General features: G+C 39.8%; 1 protein-coding gene across 3 annotated transcripts in view; it reads left to right on the forward strand.

Moving 5' to 3' along the window:
• abca7 (ATP-binding cassette, sub-family A (ABC1), member 7) overlaps nt 1-18349 on the forward strand; it is a 30675-nt gene extending 12326 nt beyond the window's left edge. For 2 of the 3 annotated variants that reach the window (XM_033621925.2, XM_078168869.1), the window contains exons 21-50: nt 514-653; nt 806-943; nt 1379-1614; nt 1816-1873; nt 2007-2209; nt 3454-3577; nt 3696-3719; nt 4315-4460; nt 4680-4804; nt 4971-5078; nt 5498-5690; nt 6053-6147; nt 6655-6687; nt 6813-6918; nt 7004-7078; nt 8044-8213; nt 8624-8801; nt 9579-9694; nt 10182-10326; nt 10623-10746; nt 11064-11193; nt 11472-11598; nt 11834-11896; nt 12440-12546; nt 13071-13212; nt 13286-13420; nt 13810-13913; nt 14098-14190; nt 15958-16207; nt 16995-18349. In XM_033621925.2, the coding sequence (XP_033477816.2) occupies nt 514-653; nt 806-943; nt 1379-1614; nt 1816-1873; nt 2007-2209; nt 3454-3577; nt 3696-3719; nt 4315-4460; nt 4680-4804; nt 4971-5078; nt 5498-5690; nt 6053-6147; nt 6655-6687; nt 6813-6918; nt 7004-7078; nt 8044-8213; nt 8624-8801; nt 9579-9694; nt 10182-10326; nt 10623-10746; nt 11064-11193; nt 11472-11598; nt 11834-11896; nt 12440-12546; nt 13071-13212; nt 13286-13420; nt 13810-13913; nt 14098-14190; nt 15958-16207; nt 16995-17480 (4174 nt within the window). In that variant the 3' untranslated portion in view covers nt 17481-18349. The remainder of the gene's footprint in view (nt 1-513; nt 654-805; nt 944-1378; nt 1615-1815; nt 1874-2006; nt 2210-3453; nt 3578-3695; nt 3720-4314; nt 4461-4679; nt 4805-4970; nt 5079-5497; nt 5691-6052; nt 6148-6654; nt 6688-6812; nt 6919-7003; nt 7079-8043; nt 8214-8623; nt 8802-9578; nt 9695-10181; nt 10327-10622; nt 10747-11063; nt 11194-11471; nt 11599-11833; nt 11897-12439; nt 12547-13070; nt 13213-13285; nt 13421-13809; nt 13914-14097; nt 14191-15957; nt 16208-16994) is intronic. The other variant, XM_033621926.2, reaches the window with a different exon arrangement.
• The last annotated feature ends 275 nt before the right edge of the window (nt 18350-18624 follow it).

Below are 18624 nucleotides of genomic sequence, written 5' to 3' on the forward strand. Positions count from 1 at the left end.
ATAACTATAACAATAGCTGTAATGATGTGGGTATCCACACTCACAAACAGTAACATTCTGTAAACAGTGGTGCCAAACACTCGCTGCACGCTCCAGCTGTGTTTGCAGGGTGAGAAAATGTTTCTGTTGTCCATCAAATTGCTTTTGAAAGTGATCCCTGCGATATTGTTTGCAACTGTTGTTGTCATTATAGTTGTGTGGATTCCGCAATCCACTTGAGTTCTTGATATTTTAAAACATTATATGTATAGTTATTTTTACAGATATTGTTCTTAGCGTGGACGGTTCTTTACTCTGGTTATGTTTGATGGATTACAGAAATTCCTCTTTAGATTTGTTACCACAAGCTTCTTTTGAGAGTCTGGTTTGTGTTTATGAAATTAGTCACATTACTGTGAAATAAATGAAAAAAAACTAGATTATCTGGTAGACCTGGATTTCACCGGAAAACACTCAAATGCTTTCAAACAGATGTTCATATTTCCTGTCTGTGTCCCTCCCTCTTTCTGTCAGACTAACAGTGGAGGAGCATGTGTGGTTTTATGGGTGTCTGAAGGGTTTATCTGAGGCAGAGGTGAAAGCTGAGCTGGACACTCTGCTGGAAGATGTCGGCCTGCTGCACAAACGACATGAACAGACCAGAAACCTCTCTGGTAAACTCTTTTTTAACCTCTGTATTAAATCATGACCTGACCCTCACTTTCATCATTGTACATGTTGATGGAGGGGTGCGTCAGTTTTGTCCTGAAAAATAAACATGTTAGTGTTCTAAAATTGAATCTCTTCTTCTCTGCTTCTCTGTCAGGTGGCATGCAGAGGAAGCTGTCTGTGGCGATCGCGTTTGTCGGAGGCTCTAAAGTGGTTGTTCTGGATGAACCCACAGCAGGGGTTGATCCTTACTCCCGCAGAGGGATCTGGGATCTGCTACTAAAATACCGCAAAGGTGTAGTATGGGCGGGAGTGCTGTGGATCTGTGGATCTAGTTGTTATTTCTGAGTAGGGGCCAAAAATATATGAACCATGCTTAAGATGAGGCGCTGCTACTGGAAAATGCCAAACCAAAAATGCTGTTCTGGAGTGACAACCTTATAGCTTTATATGCGTTTACTTGAATTGAAACACAAAATAATAACACAAGAGTGGACTTACAAAACAAGCTGAAAAATAATGTATAGTTTCCATGACCCAGTCTTTTTATTGTAATGTTGCTGTAAAACCTGGTTGGGTTTTACTTTTAGGAGATGCTCGCTGTTATCTAAAGACTTGTAGGGGAGAACACCACCTGAACCTGGAAAAAACCAAGATGACAAGCAAACTGCAAGACCCACATAATTAAGAGCTATAGTCAGTATGTGTCTGTGCTGTCTTTGCCCATCAGACCGGACCATCATCCTGTCCACCCACTACATGGACGAGGCGGAGCTGCTAGGTGACCGTATCGCCATCATCTCCCAGGGGAAGCTTTGCTGCTGTGGCTCACCGCTCTTCCTGAAATCCCGCCTTGGATCTGGCTACTACCTCACTGTGGTGAAGAGGGAGGGACTGGACACCAGCACTCCCAGCAGTACCAGTATCTGCACCAGCATCAGCACCAACAAGCTGCCTCCTCTCAAGGTCTGTATTTTTTTTTTTTCTTTTCAGTTTTAATTATCCTGGAAGAGTTGCATGTGCACTCTTTACTTCACATTCACACTGTTACCTGCACATTCCACATTTCTTCTCAAACAGTAGTTGCTGGCAATCTGTATCTTGGAAAAATCAGGTTCAGTAACTTAGGTGGGGTGAAGTAAAGTAGAACTCATCTTTGTGTTTCAGGACAGTGAGTCATCCATGAGTGAAGACACCGGCCTGGGAAGTGAGGAGAGCAGCTCATGTGAGTGTTAAACTGCTGTATTTTCTTGTATTTGCTGTTCTACAACCACAAGTTTGGTATTAATAATCACATATCTTAAACTAAGGCCTCTCTCATTGCATGATCTCTCTCCTATTCATCGTCTTCACGGCAGACCTGGCGGCATTGCTCACCTTGGCACAGCAACACATCCCAGGTGCGAGGCTGGTGGAGGAGTCAGGGCGCGAGGCGGTGGTCAACTTGCCGCAGAAGGCTGCCAAGGACAGCAGCCTGGGCGTCTTCCTGGCAGAACTGGATCAGAGGCTGACAGAGCTGGGCATCAGCAGCTATGGCCTGTCGGACAGCGCACTAGAGGAGGTGAGATATTTACATCGTTTTTGAAAGATGAATAAATAAGCTGCTTGATGCATTGGCTTAGAATCCATCAGAGCCTTCAATATAGAAGCCAAAGCTTAAGTTTAAACTCTTAAGTTAAAAAGATGTATGATACTGGCATAAAAAAAGGTCTCAAGGGTTCATCTGAGCTCACTATGCATGTACTGTAGGTCCACAGCTATGGAGCCAATTAAACACACTTATAAACCACAACTAATGAAGACATTACTCCACCAAGAGATATACATTTTTTACTCAAGTCAAACATTTCTTCCTTGTGAACACAGAGTTTATGTAACACAAGTGTTTTTAAAAACAAGCTGCCGTGTTCATAATGTTATTCAGTCTATGCATTTTAGATTTGTACATAGGTATGTAATTGATAACAAATTGTTCTGTGGTTTTTGCACAAATGTATGTTTAAGAGTTTGGAATTTAGAAGTACATAATAATTGCACAGCTGAGATGATGAGGCTTCAGCTAGGTACAACCCTATCTTGACATAATTGTAATAGTTTTCTAAATATATCCAGACATATACAGTAGTTGCACTTGCAGATTTGCATATTATAGAAGACTGGCCTTGGCCTTGACATAGCTTTGACCTTAACGAAAGTCTGTGCTCTCCAAGTGCCCTTCTAGCTTAATGTATGTTAAGTGTGTGTGTGTGTGTGTGTGTGTGTGTGTGGTCATGACAGACATCTATAGGAGCTCGGCCAGGTGTAATCAGGAAGGCAGGATATTTTTGGAGCAGCCATGGTCTTAATGGGTTTAACGTTTGCATCAGATTAGCTCTGATAGTGGAGCCTGATAAGTTTACTCAGTCAGAATAAGCCACTCACTCTCTGCTCCTCTGACCTCTGTGCGAAACTACGGGATGCTTTTACACTGCCACCTGCTGTCTGCACCTTCAGCTGTCACGGCCTGAAGATGATTTTCGGGGCAGTTTTTCAGTGAAAACTTAAAATCTTGTGTTCCCAAACCTGGCAAAAAAATATTAGAAGCTTAAACATGGAGAACTTAAAATGAATGCCTTTAGTTTGAACTTAAAGCTGCATTACATGAGAGTTTAATTAAAATTCAGCTATCTTAGGCTCCAACAGGTGCCCACCACATACAGGGGGTCACTTGCCCTTTTTACACTAGATATCCCTTTAAAGATGGACTTGTTGTGTTTGTAAGCAAGACTTTAATCTCTTTACCATGGTCACTCTGTACATTTCCAGATCTTTCTGCGAGTGGCAGAGGAAACCGGCGTTGATGCTGAACCAGAGCTGCAGGCTGAATCTCCCCAGCAGCCCTCAGCTGGGCAGAGGGCTCAGAGACAAAATGCTGAAGAACCAGAGACAGGTATTCAGAAACGCTTGCAGACACATGGATTTGTGTACATACCACACAGTGTTTCCATGCACAGTCAGTCTGCTGTTTCGTCTCCAACTGTGACTGTTTGTTTCCATAATGCTGCCAGCAAGGAAAAGGCCTCGTAAACAAGGTACCCTCAGATCATCTCTCACTGAAAGTCATCATTAGATAGAAAAAGAAAGTGTTTTTATTTTCCCCCAGGAGTAGATGCACAGCATGTATCTTTATCTGTTAGAGCAAACAAATAAGAGGCATTTAACTGAATATGGAATCATAAAAGCTAACACACACACACCAAACATTTTTGTTCTGAATGCTGTCAATACCACATTTTTACTTTTTGTTTTTACAGTGTTTCCCCCTAGAACTTAATGATAAAGGCTCTGAACATGATTAAGACCATAATGGGACATAAGCTCTCAACTAAAACCAGATGGACAAAGATCTGTAAGTTTAGCAATTTGTTTAAGCCTGATCGAGCCAATAGACTTATTCAGTAATAGTAGGCAAACTGTGTGCTACATGACTGCCTTTAAATAAAGAATTATTATACAGAGACACAACAACACCAAGTCTGTTGTCATGTCATGTCATGTCTCTAGTTTTCTGTGGCTCTCTTTTGTGGGTCTGTTGTATCAAACGTGGACAGCTCTGACAGAAGTCTATGCATCTCTCAGCCCGGTATGCTGGCGTAAGCTCTAACTCTGTGTTCTTCCTGCTTGCAGAACCTCAGGAGACAGACTTGCTGAGTGGAGATGGCCGAGGTGGGGTCCCTCTGACCGGCTGGTGGCTGACGTGGCAGCAGCTGAGAGCTCTCTTCGTCAAACGCTGGCTTTATGCCCGAAGGAGCCGCAGAGGCTTCTTCGCTCAGGTGATGATAAGTATCAGCCGCAGCTGTGAGAGAGCTAGATTCAAAGGCCAGCCATCGTCATTGGGTTTATGGGTTTTATAATGAAAACGCAGACTGTGTCCTCTCCATCTGTTTGACTAATCAGTCATTAGGGGTTTTGTTAATAAAAATATAGTCAGTTACTTATTTCATGGTGTCTCAGTGGCTGTTATTTTAGCTGAAGTTTGATTTTTGCTTTAGATTGTCCTGCCTGCTATGTTCGTGTTGGTCGCTCTGCTCTTCAGCCTCATCGTTCCTCCATTTGGGAAGTATCCCGCTCTGCAGCTGCAGCCCTGGATGTACGGAGAACAGTACACCTTCTTCAGGTAGACCTCCACCCAAACATTCGACTTTCATCAGCATAGAATATATGTTTTATCAGTTATTTCTGCCATGAATTAGTTTGGTCTACTCTACCTCTGTGACATAACTGGTGGTGTTTTTCACTTGATGCCATTCACTTGTTATTGTCCTCTGGATTCATATTTACAGCAACGACGCACCTGGGAACCCGGCCATGGAAAACCTGCTGGAAGCTCTGCTGGACAAGCCAGGGTTTGGTACCAAGTGCATGGACAAAGAGGAGGAAGACAACAGCACGTAAGACAACCCCTGTGAATACATTGATTTGAAGGTAGTGGGACATATGGTTCTGAAGCATCAGTTTCATAAACATGATAGACAGCAAAAAATCTACAAGTGGGAGATAAAACAGAGACTTCCATACTTTCCTCATATGAATATTACTGTGTGGGGTAAAAGTAAAAATGATGCTTCTGTTCCTGAGGATCACAAATTGCAGTCATTTGATTGGTGGCATGAAGTAATCAATGACCTTTATTAGCATGTAGTAGAAATTTTAACATTATCTCTGCAAACAAAATTTTCGGGCTTTGGGGAAATCTGTATACCTTTAAATATTTTTGTAGTAGTTTAATACTCTTTATTTTTAATTACCTGATATTCAGGCAACACTTCAGTGCTTAAACAACAAACCTAACTCCCTGTTCTCCCTGCAGGAGTCCTCAGTGTGAAGGCGAGCGGAGTGGCCTGTTCATGCGACCACAGGTCTCCTACTCCACCTGGCAGATGTTTAGCAGAGGCAACTGGAGCAGAGACACACCGTCTCCTGACTGTCTGTGTAGCACAGAGGACATCCGCAGGATGCTCCCCGACTGCCCGCAGGGTGCCGGTGGACTGCCGCCTCCACAGGTTGGTATGGTATCAGGTCATGACTGACTTATGTGCAGAATGCAGTGCTGATTATCTGACTTCTGCACCAGGGACTGCAGATTGGACTGAAAGTATCGTCAGTGCACTTCCACATGCTAAAATGAAATTATCTTGATCTCTGTTTCATTTAAAATGGAGCCAATTAAAAGCACATTCAAGGACAAATGTGATATTTAAGTTAATTAGAATTTAATCTAAAGCCAAACCACAGCTAATATTTCCTGGAACATTGTTACCTTTTCCATTTGGTTGCTTTTGCATGGTATCATATGGTGAAATACACTGCACTTGTGTCTGTATCTGGCTCTTGGAATATTTTTAATTTATTTTTTATCATTTAGATTAAGAGGCTGACCGGAGACATCCTCCAAAATCTGACAAGTTATAACATCTCTGATTACCTGGTGAAAACCTACTCTCAGATCCTCAAGAAAAGGTACAGCATTAAGCATAATAGCATGTATTACTCTTTGGTATTTCATTTAATTTTGTTACTTTTGTTCATTAGTTTAGGTTTTGTTTTTGATGTAGAATACCAAGGTCTTAAACAATTACTTTCCCCTCTTGTGGTGTTTAAAAATTGAGCTTTAAAATTGCAGCATCTTTGATGTCAGTGACCCAGTTTTATTTGGTCAAGTGTATATATTATTTTTCCCTGAATTTATTTAATAGCCTACATGCCATGTGACACTCAACCCTGTTGTTTTACACTGAAACTGCCAATAGCTGATTTATTTCAAGGAGGATGACATGCAATATATTTGTACTTTGGGGAAAAATGTGTCATTCTATAGTGAATGCAGACATATTTTTGATATCAAAAGACGGATAGCTGTAGTTAGAACACTGATGTTAATGTAGACAATTAAGGCCTATATTTCCCTGTATGTTTCTTTTAAAAGTATTCCACACATTCACTGTCTTTCCTGTTTGTCATTAACAGCCTAAAAACCAAGAAGTGGGTGAATGAATTCAGGTGAGCTGTTGCTATAAAACATTATTTTAGAAGCAAAATATCTGCAGTATCTGAAGCCAGTGCATTGGCTTTTTAAGGCGTGTAGACTGACAAGAAACAAACTGTTTTACTGTTTTGTCATGCAGATACGGAGGTTTCTCCCTTGGGGGCAGCGCAACCCAGACTTTATCTCAGGTCCACCATGTCGAAGACTCGATCGCAGCGATCAGGACTCGTTATCAAGTTGCACAGGTATAAATGAGGTTTCAGACATGTTTAACTGAAACTAATGTTCTTCCTGAATGTTCTTAATGTTTTCTGATGTTCTCTGGTTCAGAACAGTTCACTGGATCACCTGCTAATCAGACTGCCAGATTTTCTGGGAGGACTGAACAGTCAACACAATGTCAAGGTAGATGTGTGTCTGTTTATCTGTCTTCTGCTCATTTTCTGCAGCTTGTCTTTAAAGGACACCCTCAGTGATGGCTACATAATCCGTACAGCAGGGAAAACCAAAAAAATGCAGAAAACAATATATATATTTTAGTCATTTATTTTGAAAAATGTAAATAAGAAACAGAAATGACTAATGCTTCATCATAAGACTCTGATCTGTTGATAATTTCTGAACTCCTGTTTGTGCTCATTTTTATAGGGCAGGCAGAATGAACTTATTAAAACGTAAAGGCACATTGTAGCTGAACTCAAGCACTTTGAACATATGCTTTAATTCAGTTTTCTTGCTGACCGCATGTGGTCGCATGTGTGCAGTGATGAACACTCCATAGCATGGAGTAGCAATAGCAAGTTATTATTTTGGTACGATTCAAATTAGCAGTGTGAGGCTGCCTGAATGCTTTTGGGGAGGAGAATTCGTCTCCTGTTCTTGTCTTGTTTCACTGATTAACACATTTTTGAGTGATTGCATCAAAAATTAAATGTTTATAGTGTTTTCACAGAATTACCCAACAATGTCGGCATACAGTTTGACACAACTTGTTATGCCTTGAGCTCGACAAACCTGGCTAACCAGGCCTAAGCTGACTAAATAGTAACTACTGCGCTGCAAAAACCAAGCGAGTGTACAAGTAGTTGACTTAAATAGACTTTTTTGAAAGTACAGTAATTGTTTGGGTCACAGGGTGCACCAAACCGAGGATGTTGCATACTGAACCAAATGTCCTGTACTGAACAGTTCAGAATGAAAACCTTTACTGTTACATCCCGATAAGAAACATATTACATGTGTTTGTGTGTCTGTTTCTATATAGCTGTTTGGTGAGTCTTTCTTTCTCTCAACATTTTGCCAAACGAAAACTAGTGCATATTTTTTTTAAGTTTCATAGTGAAACATGTTTCTCTTTTTGTTGTTCTCAGGTGTGGTTTAATAACAAAGGATGGCATGCCATGGTGTCATTTGTCAATGTGATGAACAATGGCCTGCTCAGAGCTAGTCTGCCACCAGGTCCAGAGAGGAGAAAACACGGCATCACCGCCTACAACCACCCGCTCAACCTCACCAAGGAGCAGCTCACAGAAATGGCTATGTAAGTTCACTGCTGTGGAGTTCTGAGGTTGATGTTGGCGGATTTGATTTCTTGTGTTTGTGCCCCCATTAGACACGAGGTAAATTCAGCTTAGTCAGAACACTTTAAGTCTGATGGATTACCATCTAAGGGGGTTTAAAGTCTCTGCGTGGACTTTGACATTAATAGGCTGCAATAAAAAAGTCACGTTTATGCCAAAATGAGTGGAACATAATGATATGACTTAAATATTGTTCAGTAGTTAGTTGTTAAAGTTACAGAGAAAATGTATTTACTGATTGAATATCAGAAATAAAACAGAACAACCAAGTGTGAGTTGTGTCATACTTAGATCTATAATGTATATATTGTTCATGTAGACGTGTTTTTCTGTATCTAACCTGTGTGTTTCTCCCTTCTTCCTCCGTCAGGATGACCACATCAGTGGATGTTCTGGTTTCCATCTGCGTGATCTTTGCCATGTCCTTTGTGCCGGCCAGCTTTGTCCTTTTTCTGATTGAGGAGCGAGTCAGCAAAGCCAAGCACCTTCAGTTTGTCAGCGGGGTCAAACCGATCCTCTACTGGCTGGCCAACTTCACATGGGACATGGTCAGTACTCAAAGAAGAAGGAAAAGATGCATTTTCTTTACTCTTATCAGCCACAAGTTTATCACTTGTTATATTGTGAGGTTTTCCCAGATTGAAATTATACAAAATATCCACTAACTCTGCAAATATATGAAGTAATTTCCAATCATATTTGGTGGGATTTCTTCATTAGAGGGGATTAGGTACATTTTCAGTGTTGCATGCAGTATTTAATTACTACTGTTTGCCAGTTGAGGTTGACAAGCTGAAGAGTTGCTCCTTCCCCCAGATTAAGATATATAGGCTATATACAGTATGTACTTCAAAAATAAGTATAGGCGTAATAATGAAAACAAAATCCATAGATCTAATAATTTGTCATTCCGTTCATGTATTAAAGCCCCCGAAAACTATATGATATTGTGTAAAAATCCAAGTTCTGAGTCTTCTGTGTCATTCAAGCCGCACATTTGGTGTGATTGCGTGTGCGAGAGATAGTGCATGCGCCAGTAAACCTGTGAAGCATTAAACAAAAACCATATTGTCACAGTGGAGAGAGACGCACAGACAGACGGACCACAGTAGATGATGAAGAAGTGAACAGTGCACCCCTGGATCCCCCTACAGAAGTCCGGGATAAGCTCCCAATGTCCTCAAATCATAGAAACACTCCTGGAGCTCACCTTAGTTCTTCAGCCAATAATCTGTGTGAGATGAGTCTCAGTAGAAAATAATATTTACTGGATCAAAAAAGACTTCCTCTTTTTCTAAAATGTTTTTTCTTTGTCATCTTTTCAGTTGAACTACACCGTCCCAGCCACCATGGTGGTGCTGATCTTCATCTGTTTCCAGCAGCAGTCATATGTCTCGGAGACCAACCTACCTGCTCTCGTCCTGCTCCTCCTGTTCTACGGGTGTGTCCAGGCTCAGAATACACTGATTTCTGTCCTCACTGTTACACTTCTAAAATCATACATCACTGACTGAACAATCGGAGCGACTCATGTCTGTTTCCATACTCGAGGATAATCAGTTTTCTTTTTATCTGTGTTTCAATCCTGCGTACTTGAGACATCTTAAGCCTGAATCTTGATTTTGATTTTTCTCTTTTGACTCTTTATCTTTTTGCTCTGTACATAACTACAAAGGCAAACATATTGACAGCAGTGATCTTATAATTATCTCATTAGCTACAGGATGATTTATATTATGGGACTCAACAATCCCCATGCCAAAAGAAAAAATGTTTAAATTACTTACATTTTACTTCAGTTTATTTGCTATGATACACAATTTCCTCATGTCTCTTTATAAACAAGGTCTCTATTGTTTCATATATGGTTTGTAACAACAGTATTGTATCTGTCTTTAATAATTTCTTCACCTGATGATCCTCTGTAGGTGGTCCATCACCCCTCTGATGTACCCAGCATCCTTTGTGTTCACCGTCCCCAGCACAGCCTATGTGGTCCTGACTTCCATCAACCTTTTCATTGGAATCAACGGCAGCATCGCCACCTTCGTCCTGGAGCTGTTTGTTGATGAGGTACAAACACTGAAAGAAATCCTTAATTATTGGCTACATCTGAAAATATAAAAAAAAATGTCAAAGATATAACAGCAGCTACACAGTTATAGCAACAACAGGCATAAGATCTTGATTTCATTCACATGGAGCTCTTAATTTGAAAGTTGTTTTTTTTTCTTTTAGAAATGTAATATAAAAGTGAGGTGGGAAAGCAGTAATCATTCAGTCATTTTGTGCATTGCAGCGAAAAACACATTTTATTTCGGGGCTCTTTAACTAGTCTATGATCTCATGGTGATTTTTTTTCTTCCCAGCATCTGAATGAGGTCAACAGGATCCTGAAGAAGGTGTTTCTCATCTTCCCTCATTTCTGCCTAGGACGGGGACTCATCGACATGGCCAAAAATCAGGCCATGGCAGACGCTTTCCAGAGACTGGGTACTTATATATCCACCTCTAAAATCTGTTCAGTATTTTAGAGCTAAAATTTTTTTTACCCCAGAAACTGTGAACTTGTCCCCTCCACCTCCTTCTCATCCTTGTGGTGCTTGTGCACTACAGTTTGAATATATAATATACAGTATAATATGTATTGTGTTGTTAGACCTTTTAATGTATGAGGGAGATTTTCTTTACCTTCTGTGGGGGCATTATTGTATGCATACCTAAACACTTAATCTGCAGCAAACAGACAGGACTTATAATATATAAAGATATATGCACAGGAAGATTGAGTGTGGTTCTTCCTTCTCCAGGCACGAAGCAGACTCTGGACCCTCTTCAGTGGGACTTTGTGGGGAAGAACCTGTTTGCAATGGCAGCTCAAGGTGTTGTCTTCTTCATCTTCACCATACTGCTGCAGTACAAGTTCTTCATACACTTCAGGTATGTTTAAAACAACTCTTTTAATATTTTAATATTGAAGCTGCAGTTTGAATATATCAAATATTTGAGATTTGTCACAGGAGATGAGGAATTTTAGTTTGGGATTGGATAAAGTAGCACAGGATATGGCATGTCATGTTTGAAGCCACAAGAGCTTACAACAGATGGGCAAAAACAGGAAGTCTACCTGGGTGCAACAGTTTCTCCCTTCAACACCTCTTCATCCCCAACAGTAGTAAAACTAACTGATACAGCCTATCTTTTATCTCTCCATTCAGGCCGTGGTGGTCCGAGCCTCAGATGCCTCCTCTTGGTCCAGAGGATGAGGACGTCGCCAGGGAGAGAGAGAGGGTCATAAGTGGCAAAGCCCAATCAGACATCCTCACCCTGATCGACCTCAGCAAGGTACAGCCGTTAACCTTACTCATTAATGCTCCTGTGGCTGAATCATAGCAAATCTCTGCCTTCAGTTGACATCAAGCTTTTATGAGAAAAAAAATAAACATTCAAACTTCTTATTTGAGTCCTGTTTGTAAGAGCTACATTTGTGGATTTTTGTTTGCCATCATGCATTATTATTTTTGCTATGACTGTATCACTTCCTGGTTGTTGGTAAAACAAAGGACTTTTTGTTTTGCAGGTTTATAAAGCAGGCAGGAAGCCAGCGGTGGATCGTCTCTGCCTTGGGATTCCCCGTGGCGAGGTGAGAGATACACACCAAAATCAATGAATCAAAATCAATAAACACACACACAGCCATTATCTGACTTTGGTTCTAATCAGCACTGTGTTTGTCAGACATGTATATCTGCTGTAGATACAGTCATTATCTCCCAAAAGAGGTAATTTTGGACAATATACCACTGATTATTTTATCACCACTACTACTACTACTCTTAGTATTGTTACTACAGCTGCTCCTGCTCCTGCTTCTATTACTGAAACCATTAAATAGTAATACTCCCACAACCGAAACTACTGCTTCTAAAAATACTGCTGCTGCTTCCCCTACTAATGTTGCCACTGCTGGGCCTACAATTATTGTTATAAATATTGTTCTGCTGCAGCTGCTTCTACGCCTACAACCACAACTGTTACTGCTACTACTGCAGTAGTTTTTGCCGCAGCTGTAGAGTGAAACATCTGTTACAATTTAGCTAAGTTTATAACTTTACATAGTCTCAAGGGAACGGTACTAGCTGCTGAACATATAGATCTATTAATAACTTGTGTATGTGTGCTCCAGTGTTTCGGCCTGCTAGGGGTGAACGGAGCAGGGAAGACCTCGACCTTTCGCATGCTGACCGGAGACACGGACGTCACCTATGGAGAGGCTTTCCTTAATCACCACAGGTACAAAGCATCTCTACCACCTGGTTATTCAAGTTTTACAAAGGCATTAAAAAATTCAAAAGTGAATAACATCAAACAGTAAATGATATTTTTGGGAATGATTCTTTTCTAGAGAGGAGGAAAGGAATGTGGATGTGAAGCTGAATGTGATAAACATTTTTGTGAGCACATAAAAACAACAGTGAATACAAAATTAATTGTATATTTTTGTCATTTGGCTGTTAAATCATCAAAATCTCTAAACCTTGAAATAAACTACAGTTGTAGTCATAACTGTAGTGGTAGTATCAGTAGTAGCCGGGAATGTCTTGTAGAAAGAGTGCCAACTGAAGAGCTTGTGTTAGCAGCAGTAGCAGAAGCACCAGTAACTGTAGTAGTTATGGTGGAAGCAGTAGTAGAAGTATCGTTAGTAGTGTTAGTATTAGTCCTAGAAGTAATAGCAACAGTTGTGACAGTAGTACTTCTAATAGCAGCAGTATTAGTATTGGTATAACTGTGAAACTGTGTGTCTCTGTGGTTCTCAGTGTGCTGACGGAGATGGAGCGGGTCCACCAGCTGATGGGTTACTGTCCCCAGTTTGACGCCATCAGCGACTTGCTGACGGGCCGGGAACATCTGGAGCTGTACGCCCGCCTGCGGGGAGTACAAGAGGAGTCTGTTGCCAAGGTAACGTGAAGGAGCAGCTCACGTCAAAACTAAAATTGAGACATTGAGTCATGGGATTTCTGATTTCCTGCAGGTGGCACAGTGGGGGGTGAAGAAGCTGGGACTGACCCAGTACGCTGAGCGGGAGGCTGGAGGCTACAGCGGAGGCAACAAGAGAAAACTCTCCACTGCCATCTCCCTCATCGGGGCTCCACCTGTTATATTCCTGGTGAGAAATGAACTTATTCACCAAACAGCTGAAGGGCAACCGCTTAGATCAACACGAGATGAAACGTAATGTCGCCTGATAAATTCTGTATTAGTTGGATACACATGATAAAATGCCTCAGAATTTACTTTTATATTTGAATAAATAACATTTTAAACAATAAAACCATAGATAAATTGCGACATAATGCTCATAAGAATCCTTGCATGAAAAACATACACGCTCAACAAAGATATTGCTTGTAAAACTTAGTAACTTAATGTTGGTGCCACTACAGTTTATCTGCTTTAATTCTTTCTTAAAGTGTGTTTAGTAATATTACTAAAATGTATTAGTATTTGACTCACATATTGTTTCCTTGATTGCATGATTCATTTGATTGTTGTCAGGATGAGCCCACCACTGGCATGGACCCAAAAGCCAAAAGGTTTCTGTGGAACTGCATCCTCAGCATCACCAAAGAGGGAAGAGCTGTAGTTCTCACCTCCCACAGGTAGGAGGAGCTGTACACTAAATTATTCTTCATTTAGTTGTTATAATTACAGATACACAACTGAAATCTAGCAGGCTGACCCCCAACTATCTGAAGATCTGCTGCATCACTTCTGTATTTACACCTATAAGTTTCCTCACTGTGTACATGTTAAAGGATTTTTATTGTGTGTCTGTGTGGTCAGTATGGAGGAATGCGAGGCTCTCTGCACCAGAATGGCTATCATGGTCAATGGCAGATTCCAGTGTCTCGGATCTGTACAACACCTGAAGAACAGGTAAGCAAGTAAACACGTAAACCACAAGTAAATTCCAAACACAGTTTATCAGTCAGTGAATGAATTTGTGCTGTTTCAAATGCATTACGTCCCCACACTGCCTAACTTTACCTCTTCCTCAGTTCTATCAGTTACTTACACGCTGAAGCCAAAGTGTGCTTCCCGTTTTGATCATTGTCCCCATGACAGAGAAGCGATCTGCAAAGGACCCTCTCCGAGCTGATATTTGTGTCACAGTAAAGCAGCTGAGTCACTCGATGAGGTTTACTGTCATGAGTCACTGCCACAAATTAGTGAAATCACCAAAGAGGGTCTACAGGGACGCATGTACTGTTAATATCAACTGAGTTTGGTTCAATTCATGCATGGTGAAATGATCATTAAAGCCATTAAAACTATATTAATTAATACACAATATGATGCCTCATCTTTATTAGTGTATGTATGAGTTAAACCAGGTGAAGTCAGATATTAAATGGTAAAGATACACCATTATTTAGAGTTTGGCAATATGACAATATATATCATGTGAGATTATATTAATTATTCAGCTGTCAGATTTTTTATATATTCTCCATTTATATATTGTAGTATCCAATAGTTAAATAAGAAGGAGCAGGACTGTTTTATGGTAATATTGAATTACTGTGCAATTTTTGCATCAATGTGAAGAAGTACTACTAATTAACTGGTATTTATTAGCTGCATTTGTCTGATACAGAGTTAATTTCTTAATTGATATTCTAAAAATATAGTATATACATGAAATACATTGATATTGCAATATAAAATTACATACAGCAGGCTGTGATACTGGATTTTTCCCCCACATGCCCATACTCCAGTCAAGTGCTCATTTATTAATGAAATATAGTAAGCTTGCAAATAATGATTATTATCATTATTGATTAATCTGGCTATTATTTTCTGGATTTATTGTTGTGTCAATAAAAGGCCAGACAGTAGTGAAATGTGCCCTGTATAATTTCGCAGAGGTCAAAGTGGCGAGTTCAAATATTTGTTTGTTTTTTCTGTTTTTTTAATCCAACCAACAATCCAAAAGCATCCAAAAATCCAAAGCTAAATAGTTTAATATCATGTATGATAAAGAAAAGCGTCAAATTCTCACTTTCGAGAAGCAGGAAATCAGAAAATTTGCTTTAAAAATGACTAAAACAATCATTCAGTTATCAACATTGCCAATTAATTTTCTGTCAATAGATTAATTGTTGCAGCTCTAAAATATAGTCTACTTTGTCAGATAAATATAATGTTTAATTGATCCTTGAGGGGAAATTTAGTCCATCAACATTTGGAAATAATTTTTGTCTTAGTTCTCTTGATAGCGGCAATTACTTGTTGTAAGTCTTGTATAGTGACTTTGGTTTAACTGTAAAACAAAAAGTATTTCCAAAAGGACTTAAATAAAATGAAATAAAATCACTGCAAGGATAATTTGAGCTGTTGAATTTTTGCTTTTTATATATTTTTGCTGCACGTGTTACTCAACAGTGCATTTTCAGGAACAACACGTCATGAAGCTGATTGGCTTCTAAATGTAGATGCTGATTTATTTCCACTTCAGAGCAAACAGGCAATTTAAATGTAATAGCATCTCATAGATCCTTGTGAGATTAACTTTTTCTGTCTTGTGTGTGTTGCTACATATTCTTGTTTTATAGAGCAGCTCTGAATCACATTGATTTGAGCTGTATTGACTTGACAGTATATAAAAAAAACTTTGACTACTGTCCTTTCATCTCTCAGGTTTGGTGATGGCTACACCATCATCCTCCGTCTGGCGGACGCTAAATCTGACCCGGACTCATGCCCCATCAGCACCTACATGAAGAGCTCTTTCCCCAGCATTGAGCTGAAGGAGCGCCACCAGAGCGTGCTGCAGTACCAGCTGCCCTCACACGCCTGCTGCCTGGCTCGTGTCTTCGATGTGCTGGCCAACAACTACGAGGAGCTGGGCATCATCGACTTCTCTGTTTCACAAACCACCCTGGACCAGGTGAGGACAATTCAAATCTCCTGTGTTTCTGAAAAAGTGTTGTGTATTGGGCCTGATCTAAGTGCTTCTGTAAATAGAGCTTCACATCTCAAATGTCCTTTATTGAGGCAGTGTGTCAGCCACTAGAAGGATGCTGTTTCCCATCAGGCTTTGCTCTCTGGCTAGTTCATTGAGGAAAAAGCATGAATAATAAATAATGTTTAACAAGCATTTGTAAATTAACAACTAATAAAAAAGGGGCAGAAAAAGTCAGAAAATGGCAACAAAGAGTGTCAATAATCTTACCACATCACCTTTACTTGCCTAAATATATAGTATATCATTACTCTCTCACATGGTATCACATTTTCTATGATACCGTGAAACATAACAAATGTGTAAAATGTAGATTATTGCATTTAATTTCAAGTTACACGGTATTTAATGATGGGTTGCCAAATGTTATCAAATCGAAAAGGGATTTATTAATTTTCCAGACAGATTTTATCAATGGTTGGGGCAGCAAATTGTTCCAGTATGTGAGAAATTTTATTTATGTATTTATTCCTGAAGGAATAGGATCAAAAGGTACATCTTAACTATTGAACAACATTTGAGTTATAATATGGAGACTAGTCCACACTCAGTTAATATCTGAGTTGCCCTTAATACAAAATACATTAGATAATTAGTTAAGAGATGTTAGCCACATGAACATAATGAACAGCCGACTGTCATTAGCGTAATATCTGACCAGGATCATTCAAATGAATTAAAGAATGACACTAAAGCCAGTTAATTTTTGTAGGTGTTTGTCAACTTTGCCAAAGAGCAGACAGATGACGACCTCCTCACAGATGTGGTTGTCAGCAACACAACAGTACAGACCAACCTGACTGCACTGTCCACCAGGATTAACCCTCCCACTATCCAACCACAGCCACCAGTCACACCTCCTCGGACAAGCAAGACTCCACAGAAGCAGGGGAAACCATCTGACAGCAAACCCAAAGAGGGTAAATCAAAAAAGCCAAAGGCTGGCAAGGTCAAATCCAAAGAAGGCAAAGCTAATGGAGAGAAAAGCAGCGGTACGGCGATGACCAGAATACCTCAGAGAGAGGAGAAGGCTCAGAGGAAGAGCCAAAGGGGCAGCAGTGGATCGGACAGCAGTAATGGTGGAGTTCAGGGAGAATCCAGTAAACCCAGTGGGTCCAAACACAAAGCAGAGAGCTCCAGTAAAAGTCCCTCTGCACTCTTTATAGTCGACAGCAACACACAGGACAGGGCACTGTGAAGTGGACTGGTGCAACGCAAGCAAAGGTTCAAAGGACCAACTAAAGTCAAAAGCTTTTTATTACTCGCCCTTGTTCATTTAAATGTTTTTCAGTGACGGCAGCGACCTCAATATGCAACATGGAACGACACGGCTCATTGGAATAGGAAGCAGAAAAGATGGAATTTGAAACTTACTGTTAGAAGTAAATTTATCCCCTTGGCCTCTTCTGAAGAAAGACAGGTGAGTACCTCCTAATGTGGTTTGGTGCCTTGTTCCCCTTGTTAACATATCTGTAGCTTTATACCCTTTATTTGGGTCCATAAATCTTACACTGTGTCTTTACTTTCTGTATCAGTCTCATAAGTCTGAAGTTATTTATCCTTAAAAATATTATGCAAGGCTTCATGTAAAAACAAGGGGTGGCGTTCCTCAGGGCTCAATCATTGGACCTCTCACAATCTCATCTATTTTTTTTTTGCTGAAAGCACTTTAAAGAAGAAAATGCTGCAAAATCTCAAACTGTTACTGGAGTATGTGTTACATGTAATTATTAAGACATTTTTATGTGTCAGAAAGCATCTGAGAGGTTGTTTCAGAACATTATATAGTATCTCTCATGTGGAGAGAATTCTTACTGCAAGTTTATTGTGAAATAACTCTGAAATATTAAATTATGAACTTTCCATGTGTTACTGTTTTGTAAATCAAGAATTTATTTTGTCTTTTATCTGTCAAACTTTTATTTATTTTTTTTATTTTTATTTTGTGTGATTGGGTAACAGTGTCACTGTATGAACATGGGGTATTATATATGACAGGAGTGCGGGTGGTTCTTTACTTCTACCTGTTATTTACTGTCATTTTAGTTATTAAATAATTAGATCATGTTTTGTTTTTCAACTTTATACATGTTACATGTATGTGGCATACTTCCTGCTCACATGACATCTCATATAATTAACACAAGATATTAAAGCATTTTCAAACTATAAAACTATTGAAAAAGTCCAGCACGCAGGTATGACTACACTGTTTCAGCTGCAATGTTGTTACAAATTCTTCTACATAATGCCAAACTACAGCACTCCAAATCAAATCAAAGAAATTATGATAGCTCACAGAATTAAAAGTAGTATTCACCAGATGTAACAACATTGCCTTT

The sequence above is a fragment of the Epinephelus lanceolatus genome, chromosome 6, assembly GCF_041903045.1.
Source record: "Epinephelus lanceolatus isolate andai-2023 chromosome 6, ASM4190304v1, whole genome shotgun sequence".
In the NCBI taxonomy this organism is placed as follows: Eukaryota; Metazoa; Chordata; class Actinopteri; order Perciformes; family Serranidae; genus Epinephelus; species Epinephelus lanceolatus.